This window comes from Rutidosis leptorrhynchoides, chromosome 11 (genome assembly GCF_046630445.1).
Source record: "Rutidosis leptorrhynchoides isolate AG116_Rl617_1_P2 chromosome 11, CSIRO_AGI_Rlap_v1, whole genome shotgun sequence".
In the NCBI taxonomy this organism is placed as follows: Eukaryota; Viridiplantae; Streptophyta; class Magnoliopsida; order Asterales; family Asteraceae; genus Rutidosis; species Rutidosis leptorrhynchoides.
The window spans coordinates 331,600,133-331,624,041 of NC_092343.1; the positions used below are offsets into that span (position 1 = coordinate 331,600,133).

The 23,909-nt window shown below is 33.4% G+C and overlaps 1 protein-coding gene across 1 annotated transcript; it reads right to left on the reverse strand.

Moving 5' to 3' along the window:
• Nucleotides 1-17,300: 17,300 nt before the first annotated feature.
• Nucleotides 17,301-23,527, reverse strand: LOC139875764 (uncharacterized). The gene is made up of 11 exons (XM_071863067.1): nt 23,365-23,527; nt 23,101-23,193; nt 22,657-22,827; nt 22,441-22,566; nt 22,257-22,352; nt 21,950-22,171; nt 21,679-21,841; nt 21,403-21,495; nt 20,370-21,307; nt 19,018-20,259; nt 17,301-18,835 (listed from the first exon to the last, which is right to left on the reverse strand). Exons 1-11 carry the CDS (start codon nt 23,525-23,527, stop codon nt 17,301-17,303), a joined length of 4,842 nt encoding a protein of 1,613 aa, XP_071719168.1.
• Between the last annotated feature and the right edge of the window lie 382 nt (nt 23,528-23,909).

Sequence of the window (23,909 nt, forward strand, 5' to 3'; positions counted from 1 at the left end):
GGAAGTTAAAGTTAGGATTCTAGGGCTTTTTTTGTGGATATAAAGTTAAGTAATGTTATACTCTCGTATTTTGTATTAGAACAGAAATGTTAAAGTTGTGTCTAAAGTTTTGTAGAATGGGAATATAGTAAGTAGTGAAATATTATGAAATACTATGTAGTAGCTGTAAAAGGGTAATATTGTAGTTTGCAAGTAGATGGTTGGTTGTTTGGAAGTTTTATATAATTACTAGTGAAGGGACCCGTGGTTTCACGAGATTTTTAAGATTTTTTTTATAATGATACATTATATAACAAACGTGCAGATACACTAACGAAATTCATCGAGAAATATTAGATAGAAAACAACATTGTTTAAAGAAATACTTGGTAGAACGACAATAAAAAAGACAAATCCAAAAGCATAGTGTTTAATATTCAAAACATTAACAAAACAACTTGAAAAGGATATTAATAATTCAATACTTCCAAAAATAATCAAATCCTCTTTGTAGTAGGAAGCTCATTACTTTTGAAGATCACCGATTTGAAACTTTTACGAAATTTTCAGAAACATACAAATGTGTGCATGTGGGAGGCTCCTTTTTTGATATTCCATAGTGTAAACAACTGCAATGAAAATGTACAAATTAATTAAACTTTACAATTTAAAAAGTTAAGAGAAATAGCAAATAGATATTAAATATTTAAATTTATATAAGTATCAAAAGAAGTAATAATATTATTACCTGTTTCAAGCTCACCCAATACATGTTTTTCTTTCAAGTCTTTTATGAGGCTATTTAGCTTCACTTTAAAAAGTCTAAATAAGATCTCTTTTTTGTCCTCGCTTCCTAAAATCTTATTTTTTAAGAAAGAGAGTATTGTAGGCCATTTTGAATTGACCGTGACAGTTATGAACAATTGTGGGTATCCAAAAGTTTTGACTAAAGACTTAATATTGGATGGAAGATTTAGTTCATCTTGGAAAGATTTAGCAGGAGTAATCCTCACAGTAATAAATTCTTTAAAATCCATAAGTTGAGGCAACTGTTGATCACTAAATAGTTGTGTACCAATGAAAGCATCCCCGATTGGACAATTTGTTGCAACTGTGAATACAAAGAATCATCAAAAGTTGATATTTAGTAACATCAATTGTATCTGCATATAACTAAAAACAGTTTATTACACAAAATTTATGTATAGTATACCTTTCAAGTAATTGATTTTTTCAAAATCAATTAACACAAAAAAATCTTCTTGATTGTTTCCAGCTATATAATTTTGCATCTTCCTTGCAGCTTCATTAGACAATGTACATTTCAACTTCAAATAACTGAAAAATAACAAACAACGGGTCACTTATGTAATCATTTTGTTAATTGAACATACAAATAAAATATGGTTGAAAACATACTCAGAATCCTCTAGTTGAAATTTGTAACGCTTTACTTCCTCTTTATTGAAACATTCCAAATTATCACAATCTACAACTCTTCCAATGACATCTAAAATATACATTACATATACATATTATACAAATACATTAAATTTAATATCTGATTTATTACATACATATATATAAATAAACACACACAGAGTATAAATTTGTGTACCAGCTTCAAGGTTTGGTTCAAGATTTATGTCTGACACTTGATTCAATGGCAAAAACTGAAAGAGATTATTGGTACATGTAGTGACCCGAACTTTTCCATGTTTATATATATTAATTGAGATTGATGTTTACATGATTAAATGTTTCCAACATGTTAAGCAATCAAACTTGTTAAGACTTGATTAATTGAAATAGGTTTCATATAGACAATTGACCACCCAAGTTGACCGGTGATTCACGAACGTTAAAACTTGTAAAAACTATATGATGACATATATATGGATATATATATATAGTTAACATGATACTATGATAAGAAAACATATCATAAAGTATATTAACAATGAACTACATATGTAAAAACAAGACTACTAACTTAATGATTTTTAAACGAGACATATATGTAACGATTATCGTTGTAAAGACATTTAATGTATATATATCATATTAAGAGATATTCATACATGATAATATCATGATAATATAATAATTTAAAATCTCATTTGATATTATAAACATTGGGTTAACAACATTTAACAAGATCGTTAACCTAAAGGTTTCAAAACAACACTTACATGTAACGACTAACGATGACTTAACGACTCAGTTAAAATGTATATACATGTAGTGTTTTAATATGTATTTATACACTTTTGAAAGACTTCAATACACTTATCAAAATACTTCTACTTAACAAAAATGCTTACAATTACATTCTCGTTCAGTTTCATCAACAATTCTACTCGTATGCACCCGTATTCGTACTCGTACAATACACAGCTTTTAGATGTATGTACTATTGGTATATACACTCCAATGATCAGCTCTTAGCAGCCCATGTGAGTCACCTAACACATGTGGGAACCATCATTTGGCAACTAGCATGAAATATCTCATAAGATTACAAAAATATGAGTAATCATTCATGACTTATTTACATGAAAACAAAATTACATATCCTTTATATCTAATCCATACACCAACGACCAAAAACACCTACAAACACTTTCATTCTTCAATTTTCTTCATCTAATTGAACTCTCTCAAGTTCTATCTTCAAGTTCTAAGTGTTCTTCATAAATTTCAAAAGTTCTAGTTTCATAAAATCAAGAATACTTTCAAGTTTGCTAGCTCACTTCCAATCTTGTAAGGTGATCATCCAACCTCAAGAAATCTTTGTTTCTTACAGTAGGTTATCATTCTAATACAAGGTAATAATCATATTCAAACTTTGGTTCAATTTCTATAACTATAACAATCTTATTTCAAGTGATGATCTTACTTGAACTTGTTTTCGTGTCATGATTCTGCTTCAAGAACTTCGAGCCATCCAAGGATCCATTGAAGCTAGATCCATTTTTCTCTTTTCCAGTAGGTTTATCCAAGGAACTTAAGGTAGTAATGATGTTCATAACATCATTCGATTCATACATATAAAGCTATCTTATTCGAAGGTTTAAACTTGTAATCACTAGAACATAGTTTAGTTAATTCTAAACTTGTTCGCAAATAAAAGTTAATCCTTCTAACTTGACTGTTAAAATCAACTAAACACATGTTCTATATCTATATGATATGCTAACTTAATGATTTAAAACCTGGAAACACGAAAAACACCGTAAAACCGGATTTACGCCGTCGTAGTAACACCGCGGGCTGTTTTGGGATAGTTAATTAAAAACTATGATAAACTTTGATTTAAAAGTTGTTATTCTGAGAAAATGATTGTTATTATGAACATGAAACTATATCCAGAAATTATGGTTAAACTCAAAGTGGAAGTATGTTTTCTAAAATGGTCATCTAGACGTCGTTCTTTCGACTGAAATGACTACCTTTACAAAAATGACTTGTAACTTATTTTTCCGACTATAAACCTATACTTTTTCTGTTTAGATTCATAAAATAGAGTTCAATATGAAACCATAGCAATTTGATTCACTCAAAACGGATTTAAAATGAAGAAGTTATGGGTAAAACAAGATTGGATAATTTTTCTCATTTTAGCTACGTGAAAATTGGTAACAAATCTATTCCAACCATAACTTAATCAACTTGTATTGTATATTATGTAATCTTGAGATACCATAGACACGTATACAATGTTTCGACCTATCATGTCGACACATCTATATATATTTCGGAACAACCATAGACACTCTATATGTGAATGTTGGAGTTAGCTATACAGGGTTGAGGTTGATTCCAAAATATATATAGTTTGAGTTGTGATCAATACTGAGATACGTATACACTGGGTCGTGGATTGATTCAAGATAATATTTATCGATTTATTTCTGTACATCTAACTGTGGACAACTAGTTGTAGGTTACTAACGAGGACAGCTGACTTAATAAACTTAAAACATCAAAATATATTAAAAGTGTTGTAAATATATTTTGAACATACTTTGATATATATGTATATATTGTTATAGGTTCGTGAATCAACCAGTGGCCAAGTCTTACTTCCCGACGAAGTAAAAATCTGTGAAAGTGAGTTATAGTCCCACTTTTAAAATCTAATATTTTTGGGATGAGAATACATGCAGGTTTTATAAATGATTTACAAAATAGACACAAGTACGTGAAACTACATTCTATGGTTGAATTATCGAAATCGAATATGCCCCTTTTTATTAAGTCTGGTAATCTAAGAATTAGGGAACAGACACCCTAATTGACGCGAATCCTAAAGATAGATCTATTGGGCCTAACAAACCCCATCCAAAGTACCGGATGCTTTAGTACTTCGAAATTTATATCATATCTGAAGGGTGTCCCGGAATGATGGGGATATTCTTATATATGCATCTTGTTATTGTCGGTTACCAGGTGTTCACCATATGAATGATTTTTATCTCTATGTATGGGATGTGTATTGAAATATGAAATCTTGTGGTCTATTGTTACGATTTGATATATATAGGTTAAACCTATAACTCACCAACATTTTTGTTGACATTTTAAGCATGTTTATTCTCAGGTGATTATTAAGAGCTTCCGCTGTCGCATACTTAAATAAGGACAAGATTTGGAGTCCATGCTTGTATGATATTGTGTAAAAACTGCATTCAAGAAACTTATTTTGTTGTAACATATTTGTATTGTAAACCATTATGTAATGGTCGTGTGTAAACAGAATATTTTAGATTATCATTATTTGATAATCAACGTAAAGCTTTTTAAACCTTTATTGATGAAATAAAGGTTATGGTTTGTTTAAAAATGAATGCAGTCTTTGAAAAACGTCTCATATAGAGGTCAAAACCTCGCAACGAAATCAATTAATATGGAACGTTTTTAATCAATAAGAACGGGACATTTCAGTTGGTATCAGAGCGTTGGTCTTAGAGAACCAGAAAATTTGCATTAGTGTGTCTTATCGAGTTTGTTAGGATGCATTAGTGAGTCTGGACTTCGACCGTGTTTACTTGAAAAATGATTGCTTAACAAATTTTGTTGGAAACTATATATTTTTAACATGTGAATATTATGTGATATATTAATCTCTTAATTCATTTGATATTATGTGATAGATGTCTACCTCTAGAACAAGTCCCATTGACTCACCTAATAATAATGAAGAGTCAAATGTAAATTGGAATGATTCGTGGACTGATTCACAAGTTCCCGAAGAGGAACCGGAAGAAGAGTCGGAACCGGAAGAAGAATCGGAACCGGAAGAAGAATCGGAACCGGAAGAAGAAATAGAACCGGTGGGGGAAATAATAAAACGGTTAAGTAAAAGAGAATCCTCAACCAACCGACCAAGGTTAATTATGGTCAATGGTGTTTCCGCCAAGGAAGCAAAATATTGGGAGGATTACCAATTCTCCGATGAATCGGATTCCGACGAGAATTCCGATGATGTTATAGAAATTACCCCAACTGAATTTAAAAAGGCAAAAGAAAATAATAAGGGAAAGGGCATAAAAATAGAGAAATCTAATTCCAACCCCGATGAACTTTATATGTATCGTCAACCCCCGAAGTCCTTAAGTTGTAACAATGACCCGGGAACCTCTAAACCACCAGGTTTTTCTAAACCAATGTGGATAACGACGGCTCGTATTAGGGGAACATCATATATCCCTAGAAACTTGGCAAAACGAACCAAAACCGAACAAGAAGAAACGAGCGAGTCGGAATAAGATAGTTATATTCGTGTGGTGTAATATATGTAATATAGTGTGCTTATGCTTTATGATATATGTAAAAATTGCTTGTATTAATAAGTATTTTTTTTATGAATCTAACTCTTGTCTATTTTACAGTATAAAAACACAAAATGGATAGACAACCCAATATTTTAAGAGACCTACCCGGAGACATGATTGATGAAATCTTGTCTAGAGTCGGTCAGAATTCCTCGGCACAACTATTTAAGGCGAGATCAGTTTGTAAGACATTCGAAGAACGTTCCAAGAATGCCTTGGTTTATAAAAGGCTTTCGTTTGAAAGATGGGGGATATCACATTGGGAAACCCATAAATTACGATGTGTTTACTTTGACGCATATATTGCGGAGAACCCAAATGCTATTTTACGCAATGGGTTAAGAAATTATTTTGACTCAATATATCCGAATATTGGACTTCGTGATTTAGAAAAAGCGGCTAACATGCAACATAAAGAAGCATGTTATGCTTACGGATTAGTAAGGTTCGCTTCTCACCAAAGTGAGAACAAGAACATCGGGCTACAACTATTAAACAAAACATTTCCACAAGTGACGGAGTCGGTAATTGGGGTAAGAAATGAGGTTTTTAGATTATTACGGGACTGTTGGACATTACGTAACCCTCGTCCCTTTGATGACGTTACAACACGCTGTCTTATCAATGGCCATAACGGTTATGTTGCACAAGACCAAGGATGGGAAGTAGTCCTAGTAAAACCAGAATGCATGACTTGTTTCTGGACGTATGAATTACGTGTCTTTATTGCCTTTGCTGAACGACTTGTGTACTAGCTAGAATTGTCTTCACAACTATCTTGTATCAAAGTTATTGTGTGCTATATTTCATGCTTTATGTAAAATAAGCGGTATTGTAAGTTTGTAAAATATTGTATAAAAGTTTGAACGCGAAATATTATTATAATCAGTTTTTCATATAGAATTGTAGTAGTTGAATTGTATATTAGCTACTAAGTATGAACTTAACGGGTAGGTACTACCCGAATTTAAACTTATAAAATGCTAATATGAAGAAAAAGCTTTTATAAATGAGTTCATATTATGCTACGAAATACTATTAACTACTCTTAATATTCTGTATGATTAACTTGTTCCATTTAACTATTTTGAAGAAAATGGCACCGACTACTCGACACACCGTGAATATGAATGAAGAGGAATTCCGTATTTTTCTAGCTTCAAACATAGCCGTAGTACAGGCTGCGCTACATACCAACAATAACCTTGGATCTAGCAGTACAGGAAATCGTGTAGGATGCACCTACAAAGAATTCACTGCCTGCAAACCTTTGGAATTTGATGGAACCGAAGGACCGATCGGATTGAAACGGTGGACCGAGAAGGTTGAATCGGTGTTTGCCATAAGTAAGTGTACTGAAGAGGACAAAGTGAAGTACGCTACGCATACCTTCACAGGTTCTGCGTTAACATGGTGGAATACCTATCTAGAGCAAGTGGGACAAGATGATGCGTACGCACTACCGTGGTCAGCATTCAAGCACTTGATGAACGAGAAGTACCGTCCCAGAACCGAGGTCAATAAGCTCAAGACAGAACTTAGAGGGTTACGAACCCAAGGATTTGATATTACCACGTACGAAAGACGATTCACAGAATTGTGCCTATTGTGTCCGGGAGCATTCGAAGATGAGGAAGAGAAGATCGACGCGTTTGTGAAAGGATTACCGGAAAGAATCCAAGAAGATATAAGTTCACACGAGCCCGCCTCCATACAACAGGCATGTAGAATGGCTCACAAACTAGTGAACCAGATTGAAGAAAGAATTAAAGAACAGACTGCTGAAGAGGCCAATGTGAAGCAAGTCAAAAGAAAGTGGGAGGAAAACGGTGATAAGAATCACCAATACAACAACAACAGCAATTACAACAATAATCGCAACAATTATCCCAACAATCGCAACATCAATCGCAACTACAACAAACGGCCCAACAACAACAACAACAACAACAACAACAGCAACTACAACAATCATCCCAACAACAATAATAACCGCAACAACCACAACAATCAGAAGCAACTATGCCAAAGGTGTGAAAAGAATCACTCGGGGTTCTGCACCAAATTTTGCAACAAGTGTAAAAGAAATGGTCATAGCGCGGCGAAGTGTGAGGTCTACGGAACAGGGGTTAATAGAACAAAAGGAACAAATGGTGTCGGAATGAGTAATGGCGGAGCAAGTAGTGTCGGAGCAAGTTATGCCAATGTAGTTTGTTATAAATGTGGAAAACCAGGCCACATTATTAAAAATTGCCCGAACCAGGAGAACACGAATGGACAAGGCCGTGGAAGAGTTTTCAATATTAATGCGGTAGAGGCACAGGAAGACCCGGAGCTTGTTACGGGTACGTTTCTTATTGACAATAAATCTGCTTACGTTTTATTTGATTCGGGTGCGGATAGAAGCTATATGAGTAGAGATTTTTGTGCTAAATTAAGTTGTCCATTGACGCCTTTGGATAGTAAATTTTTACTCGAATTAGCAAATGGTAAATTAATTTCAGCAGATAATATATGTCGGAATCGAGAAATTAAACTGGTTAGCGAAACATTTAAGATTGATTTGATACCAGTAGAGTTAGGGAGTTTTGATGTGATAATCGGTATGGACTGGTTGAAAGAAGTGAAAGCGGAGATCGTTTGTTACAAAAATGCAATTCGCATTATACGAGAAAAAGGAAAACCCTTAATGGTGTACGGAGAAAAGGGCAACACGAAGCTACATCTTATTAGTAATTTGAAGGCACAAAAACTAATAAGAAAAGGTTGCTATGCTGTTCTAGCACACGTCGAGAAAGTACAAACTGAAGAAAAGAGCATCAATGATGTTCCCATTGCAAAAGAATTTCCCGATGTATTTCCGAAAGAATTACCGGGATTACCCCCACATCGATCCGTTGAATTTCAAATAGATCTTGTACCAGGAGCTGCACCAATAGCTCGTGCTCCTTACAGACTCGCACCCAGCGAGATGAAAGAACTGCAAAGCCAATTACAAGAACTTTTAGAGCGTGGTTTCATTCGACCAAGCACATCACCGTGGGGAGCTCCTGTTTTGTTTGTCAAGAAGAAAGATGGTACATTCAGGTTGTGTATCGACTACCGAGAGTTGAACAAACTTACCATCAAGAACCGCTACCCACTACCGAGAATCGACGACTTATTTGATCAACTGCAAGGCTCGTCTGTTTATTCAAAGATTGACTTACGTTCCGGGTATCATCAAATGCGGGTGAAAGAAGATGATATTCCAAAGACTGCTTTCAGAACACGTTACGGTCATTACGAGTTTATGGTCATGCCGTTTGGTTTAACTAATGCACCAGCTGTGTTCATGGACCTTATGAACCGAGTGTGTGGACCATACCTTGACAAGTTTGTCATTGTTTTCATTGATGACATACTTATTTACTCAAAGAATGACCAAGAACACGGTGAACATTTGAGAAAGGTGTTAGAAGTATTGAGGAAGGAAGAATTGTACGCTAAGTTTTCAAAGTGTGCATTTTGGTTGGAAGAAGTTCAATTCCTCGGTCACATAGTGAACAAAGAAGGTATTAAGGTGGATCCGGCAAAGATAGAAACTGTTGAAAAGTGGGAAACCCCGAAAACTCCGAAACACATACGCCAGTTTTTAGGACTAGCTGGTTACTACAGAAGGTTCATCCAAGACTTTTCCAGAATAGCAAAACCCTTGACTGCATTAACGCATAAAGGGAAGAAATTTGAATGGAATGATGAACAAGAGAAAGCGTTTCAGTTATTGAAGAAAAAGCTAACTACGGCACCTATATTGTCATTGCCTGAAGGGAATGATGATTTTGTGATTTATTGTGACGCATCAAAGCAAGGTCTCGGTTGTGTATTAATGCAACGAACAAAGGTGATTGCTTATGCGTCTAGACAATTGAAGATTCACGAACAAAATTATACGACGCATGATTTGGAATTAGGCGCGGTTGTTTTTGCATTAAAGACTTGGAGGCACTACTTATATGGGGTCAAAAGTATTATATATACCGACCACAAAAGTCTTCAACACATATTTAATCAGAAACAACTGAATATGAGGCAGCGTAGGTGGATTGAATTATTGAATGATTACGATTTTGAGATTCGTTACCACCCGGGGAAGGCAAATGTGGTAGCCGATGCCTTGAGCAGGAAGGATAGAGAACCCATTCGAGTAAAATCTATGAATATAATGATTCATAATAACATTACTACTCAAATAAAGGAGGCGCAACAAGGAGTTTTAAAAGAGGGAAATTTAAAGGATGAAATACCCAAAGGATCGGAGAAGCATCTTAATATTCGGGAAGACAGAACCCGGTATAGGGCTGAAAGGATTTGGGTACCAAAATTTGGAGATATGAGAGAAATGGTACTTAGAGAAGCTCATAAAACCAGATACTCAATACATCCTGGAACGGGGAAGATGTACAAGGATCTCAAGAAACATTTTTGGTGGCCGGGTATGAAAGCCGATGTTGCTAAATACGTAGGAGAATGTTTGACGTGTTCTAAGGTCAAAGCTGAGCATCAGAAACCATCAGGTCTACTTCAACAACCCGAAATCCCGGAATGGAAATGGGAAAACATTACCATGGATTTCATCACTAAATTGCCAAGGACTGCAAGTGGTTTTGATACTATTTGGGTAATAGTTGATCGTCTCACCAAATCAGCACACTTCCTACCAATAAGAGAAGATGACAAGATGGAGAAGTTAGCACGACTGTATTTGAAGGAAGTCGTCTCCAGACATGGAATACCAATCTCTATTATCTCTGATAGGGATGGCAGATTTATTTCAAGATTCTGGCAGACATTACAGCAAGCATTAGGAACTCGTCTAGACATGAGTACTGCCTATCATCCACAAACTGATGGGCAGAGCGAAAGGACGATACAAACGCTTGAATACATGCTACGAGCATGTGTTATTGATTTCGGAAACAGTTGGGATCGACATCTACCGTTAGCAGAATTTTCCTACAACAACAGCTACCATTCAAGCATTGAGATGGCGCCGTTTGAAGCACTTTATGGTAGAAAGTGCAGGTCTCCGATTTGTTGGAGTGAGGTGGGGGATAGACAGATTACGGGTCCGGAGATTATACAAGAAACTACCGAGAAGATCATCCAAATTCAACAACGGTTGAAAACCGCCCAAAGTCGACAAAAGAGCTACGCTGACATTAAAAAAAAAAGATATAGAATTTGAAATTGGAGAGATGGTCATGCTTAAAGTTTCACCTTGGAAAGGCGTTGTTCGATTTGGTAAACGAGGGAAATTAAATCCAAGGTATATTGGACCATTCAAGATTATTGATCGTGTCGGACCAGTAGCTTACCGACTTGAGTTACCTCAACAACTCGCGGCTGTACATAACACTTTCCACGTCTCGAATTTGAAGAAATGTTTTGCTAAAGAAGATCTCACTATTCCGTTAGATGAAATCCAAATCAACGAAAAACTCCAATTCATCGAAGAACCCGTCGAAATAATGGATCGTGAGGTTAAAAGACTTAAGCAAAACAAGATACCAATTGTTAAGGTTCGATGGAATGCTCGTAGAGGACCCGAGTTCACCTGGGAGCGTGAAGATCAGATGAAGAAGAAATACCCGCATCTATTTCCAGAAGATTCGTCAACACCTTCAACAGCTTAAAATTTCGGGACGAAATTTATTTAACGGGTAGGTACTGTAGTGACCCGAACTTTTCCATGTTTATATATATTAATTGAGATTGATGTTTACATGATTAAATGTTTCCAACATGTTAAGCAATCAAACTTGTTAAGACTTGATTAATTGAAATAGGTTTCATATAGACAATTGACCACCCAAGTTGACCGGTGATTCACGAACGTTAAAACTTGTAAAAACTATATGATGACATATATATGGATATATATATATAGTTAACATGATACTATGATAAGAAAACATATCATAAAGTATATTAACAATGAACTACATATGTAAAAACAAGACTACTAACTTAATGATTTTTAAACGAGACATATATGTAACGATTATCGTTGTAAAGACATTTAATGTATATATATCATATTAAGAGATATTCATACATGATAATATCATGATAATATAATAATTTAAAATCTCATTTGATATTATAAACATTGGGTTAACAACATTTAACAAGATCGTTAACCTAAAGGTTTCAAAACAACACTTACATGTAACGACTAACGATGACTTAACGACTCAGTTAAAATGTATATACATGTAGTGTTTTAATATGTATTTATACACTTTTGAAAGACTTCAATACACTTATCAAAATACTTCTACTTAACAAAAATGCTTACAATTACATTCTCGTTCAGTTTCATCAACAATTCTACTCGTATGCACCCGTATTCGTACTCGTACAATACACAGCTTTTAGATGTATGTACTATTGGTATATACACTCCAATGATCAGCTCTTAGCAGCCCATGTGAGTCACCTAACACATGTGGGAACCATCATTTGGCAACTAGCATGAAATATCTCATAAGATTACAAAAATATGAGTAATCATTCATGACTTATTTACATGAAAACAAAATTACATATCCTTTATATCTAATCCATACACCAACGACCAAAAACACCTACAAACACTTTCATTCTTCAATTTTCTTCATCTAATTGAACTCTCTCAAGTTCTATCTTCAAGTTCTAAGTGTTCTTCATAAATTTCAAAAGTTCTAGTTTCATAAAATCAAGAATACTTTCAAGTTTGCTAGCTCACTTCCAATCTTGTAAGGTGATCATCCAACCTCAAGAAATCTTTGTTTCTTACAGTAGGTTATCATTCTAATACAAGGTAATAATCATATTCAAACTTTGGTTCAATTTCTATAACTATAACAATCTTATTTCAAGTGATGATCTTACTTGAACTTGTTTTCGTGTCATGATTCTGCTTCAAGAACTTCGAGCCATCCAAGGATCCATTGAAGCTAGATCCATTTTTCTCTTTTCCAGTAGGTTTATCCAAGGAACTTAAGGTAGTAATGATGTTCATAACATCATTCGATTCATACATATAAAGCTATCTTATTCGAAGGTTTAAACTTGTAATCACTAGAACATAGTTTAGTTAATTCTAAACTTGTTCGCAAATAAAAGTTAATCCTTCTAACTTGACTGTTAAAATCAACTAAACACATGTTCTATATCTATATGATATGCTAACTTAATGATTTAAAACCTGGAAACACGAAAAACACCGTAAAACCGGATTTACGCCGTCGTAGTAACACCGCGGGCTGTTTTGGGATAGTTAATTAAAAACTATGATAAACTTTGATTTAAAAGTTGTTATTCTGAGAAAATGATTGTTATTATGAACATGAAACTATATCCAGAAATTATGGTTAAACTCAAAGTGGAAGTATGTTTTCTAAAATGGTCATCTAGACGTCGTTCTTTCGACTGAAATGACTACCTTTACAAAAATGACTTGTAACTTATTTTTCCAACTATAAACCTATACTTTTTCTGTTTAGATTCATAAAATAGAGTTCAATATGAAACCATAGCAATTTGATTCACTCAAAACGGATTTAAAATGAAGAAGTTATGGGTAAAACAAGATTGGATAATTTTTCTCATTTTAGCTACGTGAAAATTGGTAACAAATCTATTCCAACCATAACTTAATCAACTTGTATTGTATATTATGTAATCTTGAGATACCATAGACACGTATACAATGTTTCGACCTATCATGTCGACACATCTATATATATTTCGGAACAACCATAGACACTCTATATGTGAATGTTGGAGTTAGCTATACAGGGTTGAGGTTGATTCCAAAATATATATAGTTTGAGTTGTGATCAATACTGAGATACGTATACACTGGGTCGTGGATTGATTCAAGATAATATTTATCGATTTATTTCTGTACATCTAACTGTGGACAACTAGTTGTAGGTTACTAACGAGGACAGCTGACTTAATAAACTTAAAACATCAAAATATATTAAAAGTGTTGTAAATATACTTTGAACATACTTTGATATATATGTATATATTGTTATAGGTTCGTGAATCAACCAGTGGCCAAGTCTTACTTCCCGACGAAGTAAAAATCTGTGAAAGTGAGTTATAGTCCCACTTTTAAAATCTAATATTTTTGGGATGAGAATACATGCAGGTTTTATAAATGATTTACAAAATAGACACAAGTACGTGAAACTACATTCTATGGTTGAATTATCGAAATCGAATATGCCCCTTTTTATTAAGTCTGGTAATCTAAGAATTAGGGAACAGACACCCTAATTGACGCGAATCCTAAAGATAGATCTATTGGGCCTAACAAACCCCATCCAAAGTACCGGATGCTTTAGTACTTCGAAATTTATATCATATCCGAAGGGTGTCCCGGAATGATGGGGATATTCTTATATATGCATCTTGTTATTGTCGGTTACCAGGTGTTCACCATATGAATGATTTTTATCTCTATGTATGGGATGTGTATTGAAATATGAAATCTTGTGGTCTATTGTTACGATTTGATATATATAGGTTAAACCTATAACTCACCAACATTTTTGTTGACATTTTAAGCATGTTTATTCTCAGGTGATTATTAAGAGCTTCCGCTGTCGCATACTTAAATAAGGACAAGATTTGGAGTCCATGCTTGTATGATATTGTGTAAAAACTGCATTCAAGAAACTTATTTTGTTGTAACATATTTGTATTGTAAACCATTATGTAATGGTCGTGTGTAAACAGGATATTTTAGATTATCATTATTTGATAATCAACGTAAAGCTTTTTAAACCTTTATTGATGAAATAAAGGTTATGGTTTGTTTAAAAATGAATGCAGTCTTTGAAAAACGTCTCATATAGAGGTCAAAACCTCGCAACGAAATCAATTAATATGGAACGTTTTTAATCAATAAGAACGGGACATTTCAGTACAATCAAAACAACAAACCCTCCTAAGAGATGTATCACGATAGAAATTAAGCTTAAAGATATGCTTCAAGGTAGGATACTTTTCTTTATAATCACCCACAAGATATCTTTTTAGAATTAAGACACCACCTTATTCCAAATTGTTTTGAAAATCTGGACACAAGACTTCCTTAACAAAAGTATCCATGTTTAGACACTACATGATTAAAAATAATAAAATAAAGTAAGCAATTGTAGTGTAAAAACCAAATTATGTATAAACGACGTAAGAAAACAAATATGAAAACAAATATCCACACAAATATCTACACAAATATATGATTGATATGAAATGGGATTTTTCATTGTTTATAAATACTGTCTGTAAAACAAATTACATACATGAGCCTAAATATTCTTACATAAACTAATGTAACCTTAAGCATTTACTATGATTTTTTTTTTTGGAAAGTCAGAATTATATTAACAAAAAAAGACCCACAATACAGCAATAGTGACTATCAATTTGTGCAGAACACCAACATCAATAGCAGTTTGATTGTATTTGGCAACAGAGTTGCACCAAACTACTTTTTACCACTACAGCAACTAAACAAAATTAAATACAGTTTAATTTTCTATTTGGCATGAGTATGTAGTATGATAAACACTAAAGAAATTGTCGTATTTTTTCGACAGTATGCAATAAAGTTTCATGTTTGGGTTTTTATGCTACAATGAAACTAAACTTACTAAAGTAAATTAACTATGTAAGTATTCATAAAGAAACGATAATTTTCAATTACGATGGGTTTTTATGCTACAATGAAACTAAACTTACTAAAGTAAATTAACCATGTAAGTATTCATAAAGAAACGATAATTTTCAATTACGAATGATACTGAAGATGTTCAATACCATATTCAAGATGAATTAAGAAAATACCAAAAGCAATTTCATACAGTAAAATATATCAGGCAACCCTACGTTCAAATCAGACATGTATTATGAACAAAAGGAAAGGCTTAAAAAAGTATATAAGACGATAATACCTTTCCCTCCATGAAAATCATCTGCAGTTCGTACATCTTGTTTAAGAACAGAGTATCGTAAAGAATTTGAATATGTAGGGTTTTGAGATTGAGGAAGAAGATGAGGGTTTAGGTTCATATATAATTATCAGAAGATTAAAAAGCACCATCGATATACTTGAAAATCTTTACAGGATTTTTTAGAAGCGTAAGAATTCAGAGTTGATTCTATTATCAAGGGCTATTTTCAATTTGGGGAAGGAGCGAAGTGGAAGAGAAAGCCGAAATAGTTGTGCAGTTATTAAATGATTCTTGAATGGATTGATGATATATGAATGGATACGACAAATTGAATGGGTCAACTAAATATCCAAACGTTATTGGATCACAGGCCCAATTGTGTCCATAATAATATTACTTTTATTATAACGGCCCAATATGAAGTGATAAATCATACAGTATTTTTTTAGAATAATATATGTTTAAAATACATGAATCATTTAATTTTATTAAATTGACAGCATATTTTGGTTGTTAGTTATTTGATGTCATTAAAACATATTTATCGATTAAAAATGTTTTTTAGCATGCTTATAAGGAATGGCTAAACCTTGTAGTGAACACTAATACATGAAGAACAAAAATGGATATAAATATTGAACTTCAAACATGTTATGTAAAATAATCTAAATAAAGCAAAACATAGCATTTTAACAATGAGAAGATGGCAATGCTTAAATTTTTATTCTGCTTTAGTGAGGTGGTAAAATTGCAGAATAATGTTTTTTGGCTAGGTTACAAAACATGCCACACATTAGTTTTACACAATACATGCAATTGTTCTAAAACGTAAATATCCGAATCACTACACACAATTATGCTATATTAAACAAAATGGCATAAGTTTGAATGAATACAAATACAATATGGTGCCATTACTTCTGAATTTTGATCCATTTCAAATTGATTTTTTTTACTCAAATTGTTAAGTGTTTTGGCTTTCAACCGGATCTTTGATACGGATTGTAGCTGTTCCTTTGAAAACCTGGACTCCAACCTATTAGATTAATGCCATCACAAAAGAAATGGTTATTGATAAAAAAGTTGAGGGCAAGAGTTAGTAGTAAAGTACAAAATTGAAGGTTAAAATTTATTAGCATGGCATTAGAAAAAATTTACATATAAACTTGACCTGTTGTGCAGATTCAACCATTCAAGTTCTTGTAACCATCTTCACCTATGTTAAAAGTATTTTCACCAACCTGCATCATGAAACAAAAATTAAAATACAATTGACCATTTTTTATACCTAAAAGTATTTTGAAGAGATACAAAGTACCTTATAATAATCAGCCATCTGTAAAGTTGAATGAAAATTATTTTCTTACAATCTTTGTAGCACTTCCTTGTAAACGACATTTTTTGTAGTACTTCCAAGATTCATATCATTGTCACATATAAGTATCTTTAATCCCTTCTTACTTTTCACCCTCGAAATTGCAACGTATAACTAGCCATGGCTAAAAACTGGACGTGGTAAAAACAGACCAACATGAGATAGTGATTGTCCTTGGCTTTTATTAATGGTCATCGCAAAGCACATTGAAATAGGAAACTGCTTTCTCGTGATCTTGAATGGTAACGATCTATCTGAAGGATTAATTTTCATACGTGGAATTAGAGTTGTAAATCCAACGTTTGTACCTGCTATAACTCTGGCAGTAATTAAACTCTTTTCAAGTTTAATCACTGTTAGTCTTGTTCCATTACACAAACCGTTAGGCTGATCAATGTTTCGGAGTAACATTATGGGAACACCAATTTTCAAGACTAATTTGTGGTTAGGAACACCAGAAAACCTAAGGCTATTCAAAAATTCTGTAGATCCCATACCTTGTTCTGTATCTATGGACTTCTCAGACTCATCTACACTATCAGAACTAAGGTAAATCATTTCATTCCCAGGAACCATCTGTAGCAAACGATCATTAATTTGATCTACTTGTTCATGGGTTGGAGCAAGAATAGCTCTCTCTTGGAAATATTCTGGCTTATAAAGATTTGCAATGACATTCGGATATGTGGATTCAATAATAGACATGATTGGATCACTACTTACCTTTATTAATAATTCATCTGGTATTTCAATGTCAGCTTCACCATCATTTGGCCCGCCATACGTACCATTGCCAACATCTAAAATCCATTCGTCAAATTGTTTCATCTCATGTATATCTTCTGGAGTTGAACCACATTTCAATCTCATGTTGACAGTAAGCTTTAGAACTTGAATATGATCCCAAAGATAAGATGAATTTAAAGAAGCATTAACTATGTCTTGTCTACTACCTTTAGGAATAACTGGTAGAATTTGTCTAAAATCTCCACCAAAAACGACAACTTTTCCTTCAAAAACCTTTTCCTCACTGTCAGGAGTTGCAGAACGCATAATATCTCGCATTGTCCTATCTAAGGCTTCGAAACAATGTTTATGTATCATTGGTGCTTCATCCCAAATTATCAGTGAAGTTAACTTCATTAATTCTGCCAGTTGGCTGTTTATTTCAATGGAACAAATTGAATCCTCATTAATATTTATTGGGATTATGAATCGAGAATGTGCGGTTCTACCGCCACTCAATAAAAGAGAGGCAATACCACTTGAAGCAACATTGAAGACAATCTTTCCTAATGAGCGGATGGCTGTTGACAATGTTTTCCACAAAAAGGTCTTACCGGTACCACCATATCCATAAACAAAGAAAACACTGCCAACATATTTTTCAACAGCAGAAATTATTTTGTCATATAAACCTTTCTGTTCCGAAGTTAAACTACTAAACAATTGATCATGTTCTACTTTTAACGCTTTACGATCATATCGAAGTTCATCATGAATCAATTTGTTTGAAGTATTTATGACATACTCATTTGAAGGATATGGCATACCATTAAAAATTTTCAACGAACTACCTTGGTTGCGCAGAAGCTGTTCAATCTCATACAATGTATGATTGTCAATCTCGTCTTGCTCCATAGTATAATCTGTAGTCAAAAAGGTAGTGTTAGCTATTTATTAGATAAATAAATAAAAATATTTTTTTTACTGTCTTAAATTAAAAAATTAAAATTTTTAGTGAGATAGGGTTATAGGTTTTATAATAGTTCAAAACCATATATGTATGACATAAATTAAAAACAGTTACACTAAATGATTAAAATAAAACCTGCATACTGGATGATCGTCCTCTGTTTGTGTAATATGTCTTCACCAAGTTCCTTGTGACATTTAGACCATACCAGCTCCGGTTTTGTCACATTATTAGATATTAATAACATCACAAATAATGTTCTTAAATAGTGACCCGATGCCCATTTACTTGCTTCTTTAATAGCTTCAACATATTCTTTGTCGTCATCTAAAAGTCCAAGCTCATAGCAAGCATCCTTAAATGTTGGACAAACTTTTCCTCTAACTGTTCGAATATCTTCAAAACACGTTGGACCGTGGACTTTGTTAAGAAGAATTCTCAAGTAATAAGCTTCACCTGCTGATGGAGATACATGATGAATTCTTCCCAACTTGGTCCCTCTTTTCCTTGGCTTCCAACTTCTACTTGCTGAATCCCAAACATACTGACTTGGAATTTCTATGTACGATAATTTTCGTGCATTCGCATCTACCTTATTGAGTTCCATCCAATTTGTAAACTGTGAATTAGCTACCGAGGGCTTTTCAAGTACATCAAGAAGATCAGCGGCATCTTCAAAAATCACAGAATGTTCATTGGGAAGATGGAATGATAACCTTTCTACCGCAGGAGTTCTATGGTGCAGTTCGTTTCCAAAAATTCTCCAAGATGCCTCACAAGCAGATATATATCTGCAGTCATAGTACTCCTTTATCTCATCCACGATTCGTTCACTTTGATTTCCCCTTTCATCTACACTTGTGTCTCTATTTCTATGAATTACTCCAGCAGTTATTCTATCGGGCCCTTTATTAATATATTTAAACAAATATTTAATGGCACCATGCTGGTTGCACCATTCAACATTAATATGAGACTGGTATTTTTTTAACAGAAATTTGTTATATGGAACAACAAATCCATTGTGTAAGGTGCAATCACCTTTCTGTATGATGGAACCGTTATCACGCCTTCTATAAACAGGATATCCATTATCATCAACAGATGTTACCTCTCTGATAGATTTAGGAAACAATTTGGAACAGCTATTTTTGTCGTTCATACATGGGCTTCTGGGATTCTGAGCTCCACATGGACCATGCATCATAAAATCAGACATAAGCTCGTACAATTCTGGATCCTCAGATTTTTCTGGAATTTCAGCTGAAATAACACGATCAACATCTTCTACTGTGAGAAACTTATATGCAGCTTTCAAAAACAAACATATATGTGCATGAGGGAAGCCACATTTTTGAAATTCGATTGTGTAAACGACTGTAAGGAAAGTGTAAACATATGTTTAGATTAGTATTCATATAAAAGGTGTAATTATGAAATTTATTTATTATAAAAGTACAGAAAATAAAAATAAGATTTGGAATTACATGCTTCCACTTCACCGAATACATGATTTTCTCTGAAATCTTTAATCATACTATCCAGCTTCATTTTAAATACCCTAGACAGGATTTCCGGTCTATCCTCAGGTCTGAGGTTCTTATTGTGTAGGAAACGAAGAATTTCAGGCCACTTTGGATTGCAAGTAAAAGTTATGAACAAATCCGGATATCCAAATCTTCTAACAATTGCCATTGCATCCAAGTAGTTTTGCATCATATATCTTGAACCACCGGTGAATGAGGAAGGTAGAATATATCGTTTTCCAGTGTTTGATGCTTGAGTATTTCCATTTGTAACATTGTTACAAATGTCATTGTAACTATCTAACCTAAGCTTCTTTTGCTGTGCATGAATATATCTCAACCTGTCAGACTCCATCATAGTATATGCATCGACCAAAAATTGTTGGAAAAGTTTCTTGGCCGAGTGCATAAGTGAATAGGAATTACATCTTTCTTGAATTTGATATGCAAAAAACTCTCTGATGGTCAAATCAGTATGACCAGACTTGCTGCTATCACTAACATTTCTATGCTTGATTCCAGGTCTATAACCATCTTGTCCTAATGGAAACAGAAGAGGATATTGAAGAGCAAGATAGGATGGATGTAGTTCACTGATTCTCTTCAGCTGACCAGACTGTTTTTCAACTATTATATCACGTTTTTCCAATCCGCATTCAACATCACCAATGATTAGACCAGCTAATTCATCAACAGTAGGAAGATTGTAGTTCCTTCCATCAGTATTTCGTCCTCCTATAAGTTTTAATCTAACACTTTCATGTGGATTTTCAGCAAATCCGTTCCTTGCCATTCTATAAGCTTTGACTAAACGATTACATTGGTCCAAAACTATTTTTATTTCCTTCATGAATGCAGGATCAATTGAGTCATTGCACTCTCCATGTTTGGCATCAGGCCTGATAATAAAAGAGATTAATATACTGAATATTTTAGTTAATGATAAATGTATCTGAAGTATTAAAGTAGAAAAAAAAAACAATTGTTAACATACCTGTAAGCATTCATACGATGGTGATCTTCATTTTCGGTATCATATATATAAAGTTGTGAATACTTAGGGGTATTTCCAGCAATAGGAAGCAAACTACCCAATCGATGTCAATTTTGACCTGATAATCTAAAAACATATGGACCACGACCATTATTCAGAGAATTGTCGATTTTGCCACCCATAGAAGTAAAACAAAACATATTGTTATATTTCCTAATGTATTTTATGAAGTTGCTGCTGCTTGGATGTTTGTTTGAATATAAGTTGATAAATAACTGAGGAGGTTCTGGTGTTATTGGAAGCTGAACTTTTCCATTACTGCAACAAATTGAATAGGAAGTTTTGACACATCTAGGATTGTTAGTAAGTGCCTCCGAATGCCAAACAGTAGCACAACAAAAAGTACAAATGTAAGTTGGATCTCCATGGTCAAAGTACTCTATAGAAAAAATAAAAAACAAAAAATGAATTTGAAGTCAACATTCAATTTTAGTGTAAATAGCATTTGTATTAAATGAATTCTACAGAATGTAAGTTGTATGTTTACCTTTAGATATTCCAAAGAATTTTTTGACTGACTCAACATATTGTTCATTGTCAACAGAAAGTTGAATAGAACTGATTTGGTTATTAGGATTAATCCTTGACATACACTTGTTCTTTTTTGTAGAGTCTCTGAAGTTGAAGGTTTCATCAGTATGTGAAGTATTTGAGTTACAATTGGACACTTGCAAAATGTTGCATTGAACATTTGGTGTATTCATCAAACCTGAAATGATGGGTAAATTTGTTAAATGCTAAAAATATATTTTGGCAAAGAATTACAATCCATGAAAAAGGATATAACTAACTACCATCATATTGCATATTAACTGAGGAAGTAAAATTAATAGATGTAGAACCGGGTGAAAAGATCTCTCTTGCCAATATAGAAATAGGTGTGTGAAGATCTGTTATATTGTTGGTATACATAAAGTTAGAGATTGATTAGTCATATTAAATTAGAATAAGCTGATGAACTATATCATAAAAACTAACCAAATGGAAGAGTGGTATATTCTGCACGTGTAGACGGAACAGGAGTAATACAACCAACAGTAGTTGACGATATAGATGTAATGTTGGTCAAACATGTGTTGGTCAAGTTGTCTGTTACAGCATCAACTGCAGTGTATTTCAATGATGATTTTAACAACTTATAACATTAATTTACATAATGATACTCCTGTAAATGCTTGTAAAAATATAACTTACAGGGAGTCAAGTTTGGTGTTCCTGCAACCAAAATCCTCTTAGGAAATGCTTTATTTTTTGATCTATTATCTATATTTTTCGTTTTCTTATCAGCAATAATAGAAATTCGATTTTGTCTTGCTTGGTAGGAATTGCTAGCACATTTTATGGTTGGTATGCTTTGTAATTGACCTGGATACAAATGTAGTTGTTTTATAATGTGAATAGCATTTAAAGTTTCAACATGCTTGTAATTGAATATGTTGCAGTCCCAGGGTTCTTGAATGATAAATACACTTTAAGTTTATGTTAAACCATAATAATCATCAACAGATTTAACATTTTGATACAAATAACATTTGAATAGCAGGATGTTTCAGAACTTCATGCAAAATCATATCATAATCATAACATAAAAGTCTTTACAGTCTTTTGATACAATGTGATGAGCAATTTGGAACTTACCATTAGAAACATCACTTAATGGGGTTCTTGAAGAACTGGTCAAAGGAGTAGATTGTGTACGCTTGTAATTGAATATGTTGCAATCCCAGGGTTCTGCAATGATAAATACAGTTTATGTTAAACCATAAGTTTGATCAACAGATATAACATTTTGAATCATTATATGAAATACTTTTATGATCCCAGTTTACATCTTAAATATTTGACCATATGAATTTAGCATTGTAGCATGCTAATGAAAACATAAAGATATTTAATGTATACCTTTTGAATTTGATGAAACAGGTAACACAGAAGATGTGCATGCTGATGGTGTAATTGAGTTTTCTTTATCATGTTTATTGAGATTGAGATCTTCGTTAGTTTTCTTACTCCTTGCCATTTGAAAACGTCGTCTTGCTGTCGAATTGTTGTTGTAAGGATTCATGATGTCCAACAGCTCATGAACAGAGTTTCTTTGTTAATATTAGGTAATATGAAAGTTTAATCAAAATGACAAATTATCAATTTTTTCGAGCTAATAATTAATTAGAGCAAATGAATCGTTTCCTATGTATCAAGGTTTCGTGTCTCGAGACAGTTAATCACATTATCAATCTGAATTTATCCAGCAGTAAATATAATGATGATGACTTGCAGACCTTTTAAATTCGACAAAAGATAAGGATGTAGTTGATCGGGTATTATTTTGCAGACCCCAATAATCTCGAGAGTTGAAGCGTAGGAGTAAATATCCATCCATATAAAGCATGCGGTTTATATAATGATTATAACATGTTGATAATGGCGACTATTTAAGATATCAAAAA

Excerpts from the sequence above, each read along its gene's own strand:
- LOC139875764 (XM_071863067.1), bottom strand. The coding sequence starts at position 23,527 with ATGAATCCTTACAACAACAATTCGACAGCAAGACGACGTTTTCAAATG. Across the intron at positions 22,828-23,100 it reads ATTAAGTGATGTTTCTAATG|GTCAATTACAAAGCATACCA; the intron begins GTAAGTTCCAAA and ends ATTTGTATCCAG. Across the intron at positions 21,308-21,402 it reads CATCGTATGAATGCTTACAG|GCCTGATGCCAAACATGGAG; the intron begins GTATGTTAACAA and ends TTTTATTATCAG.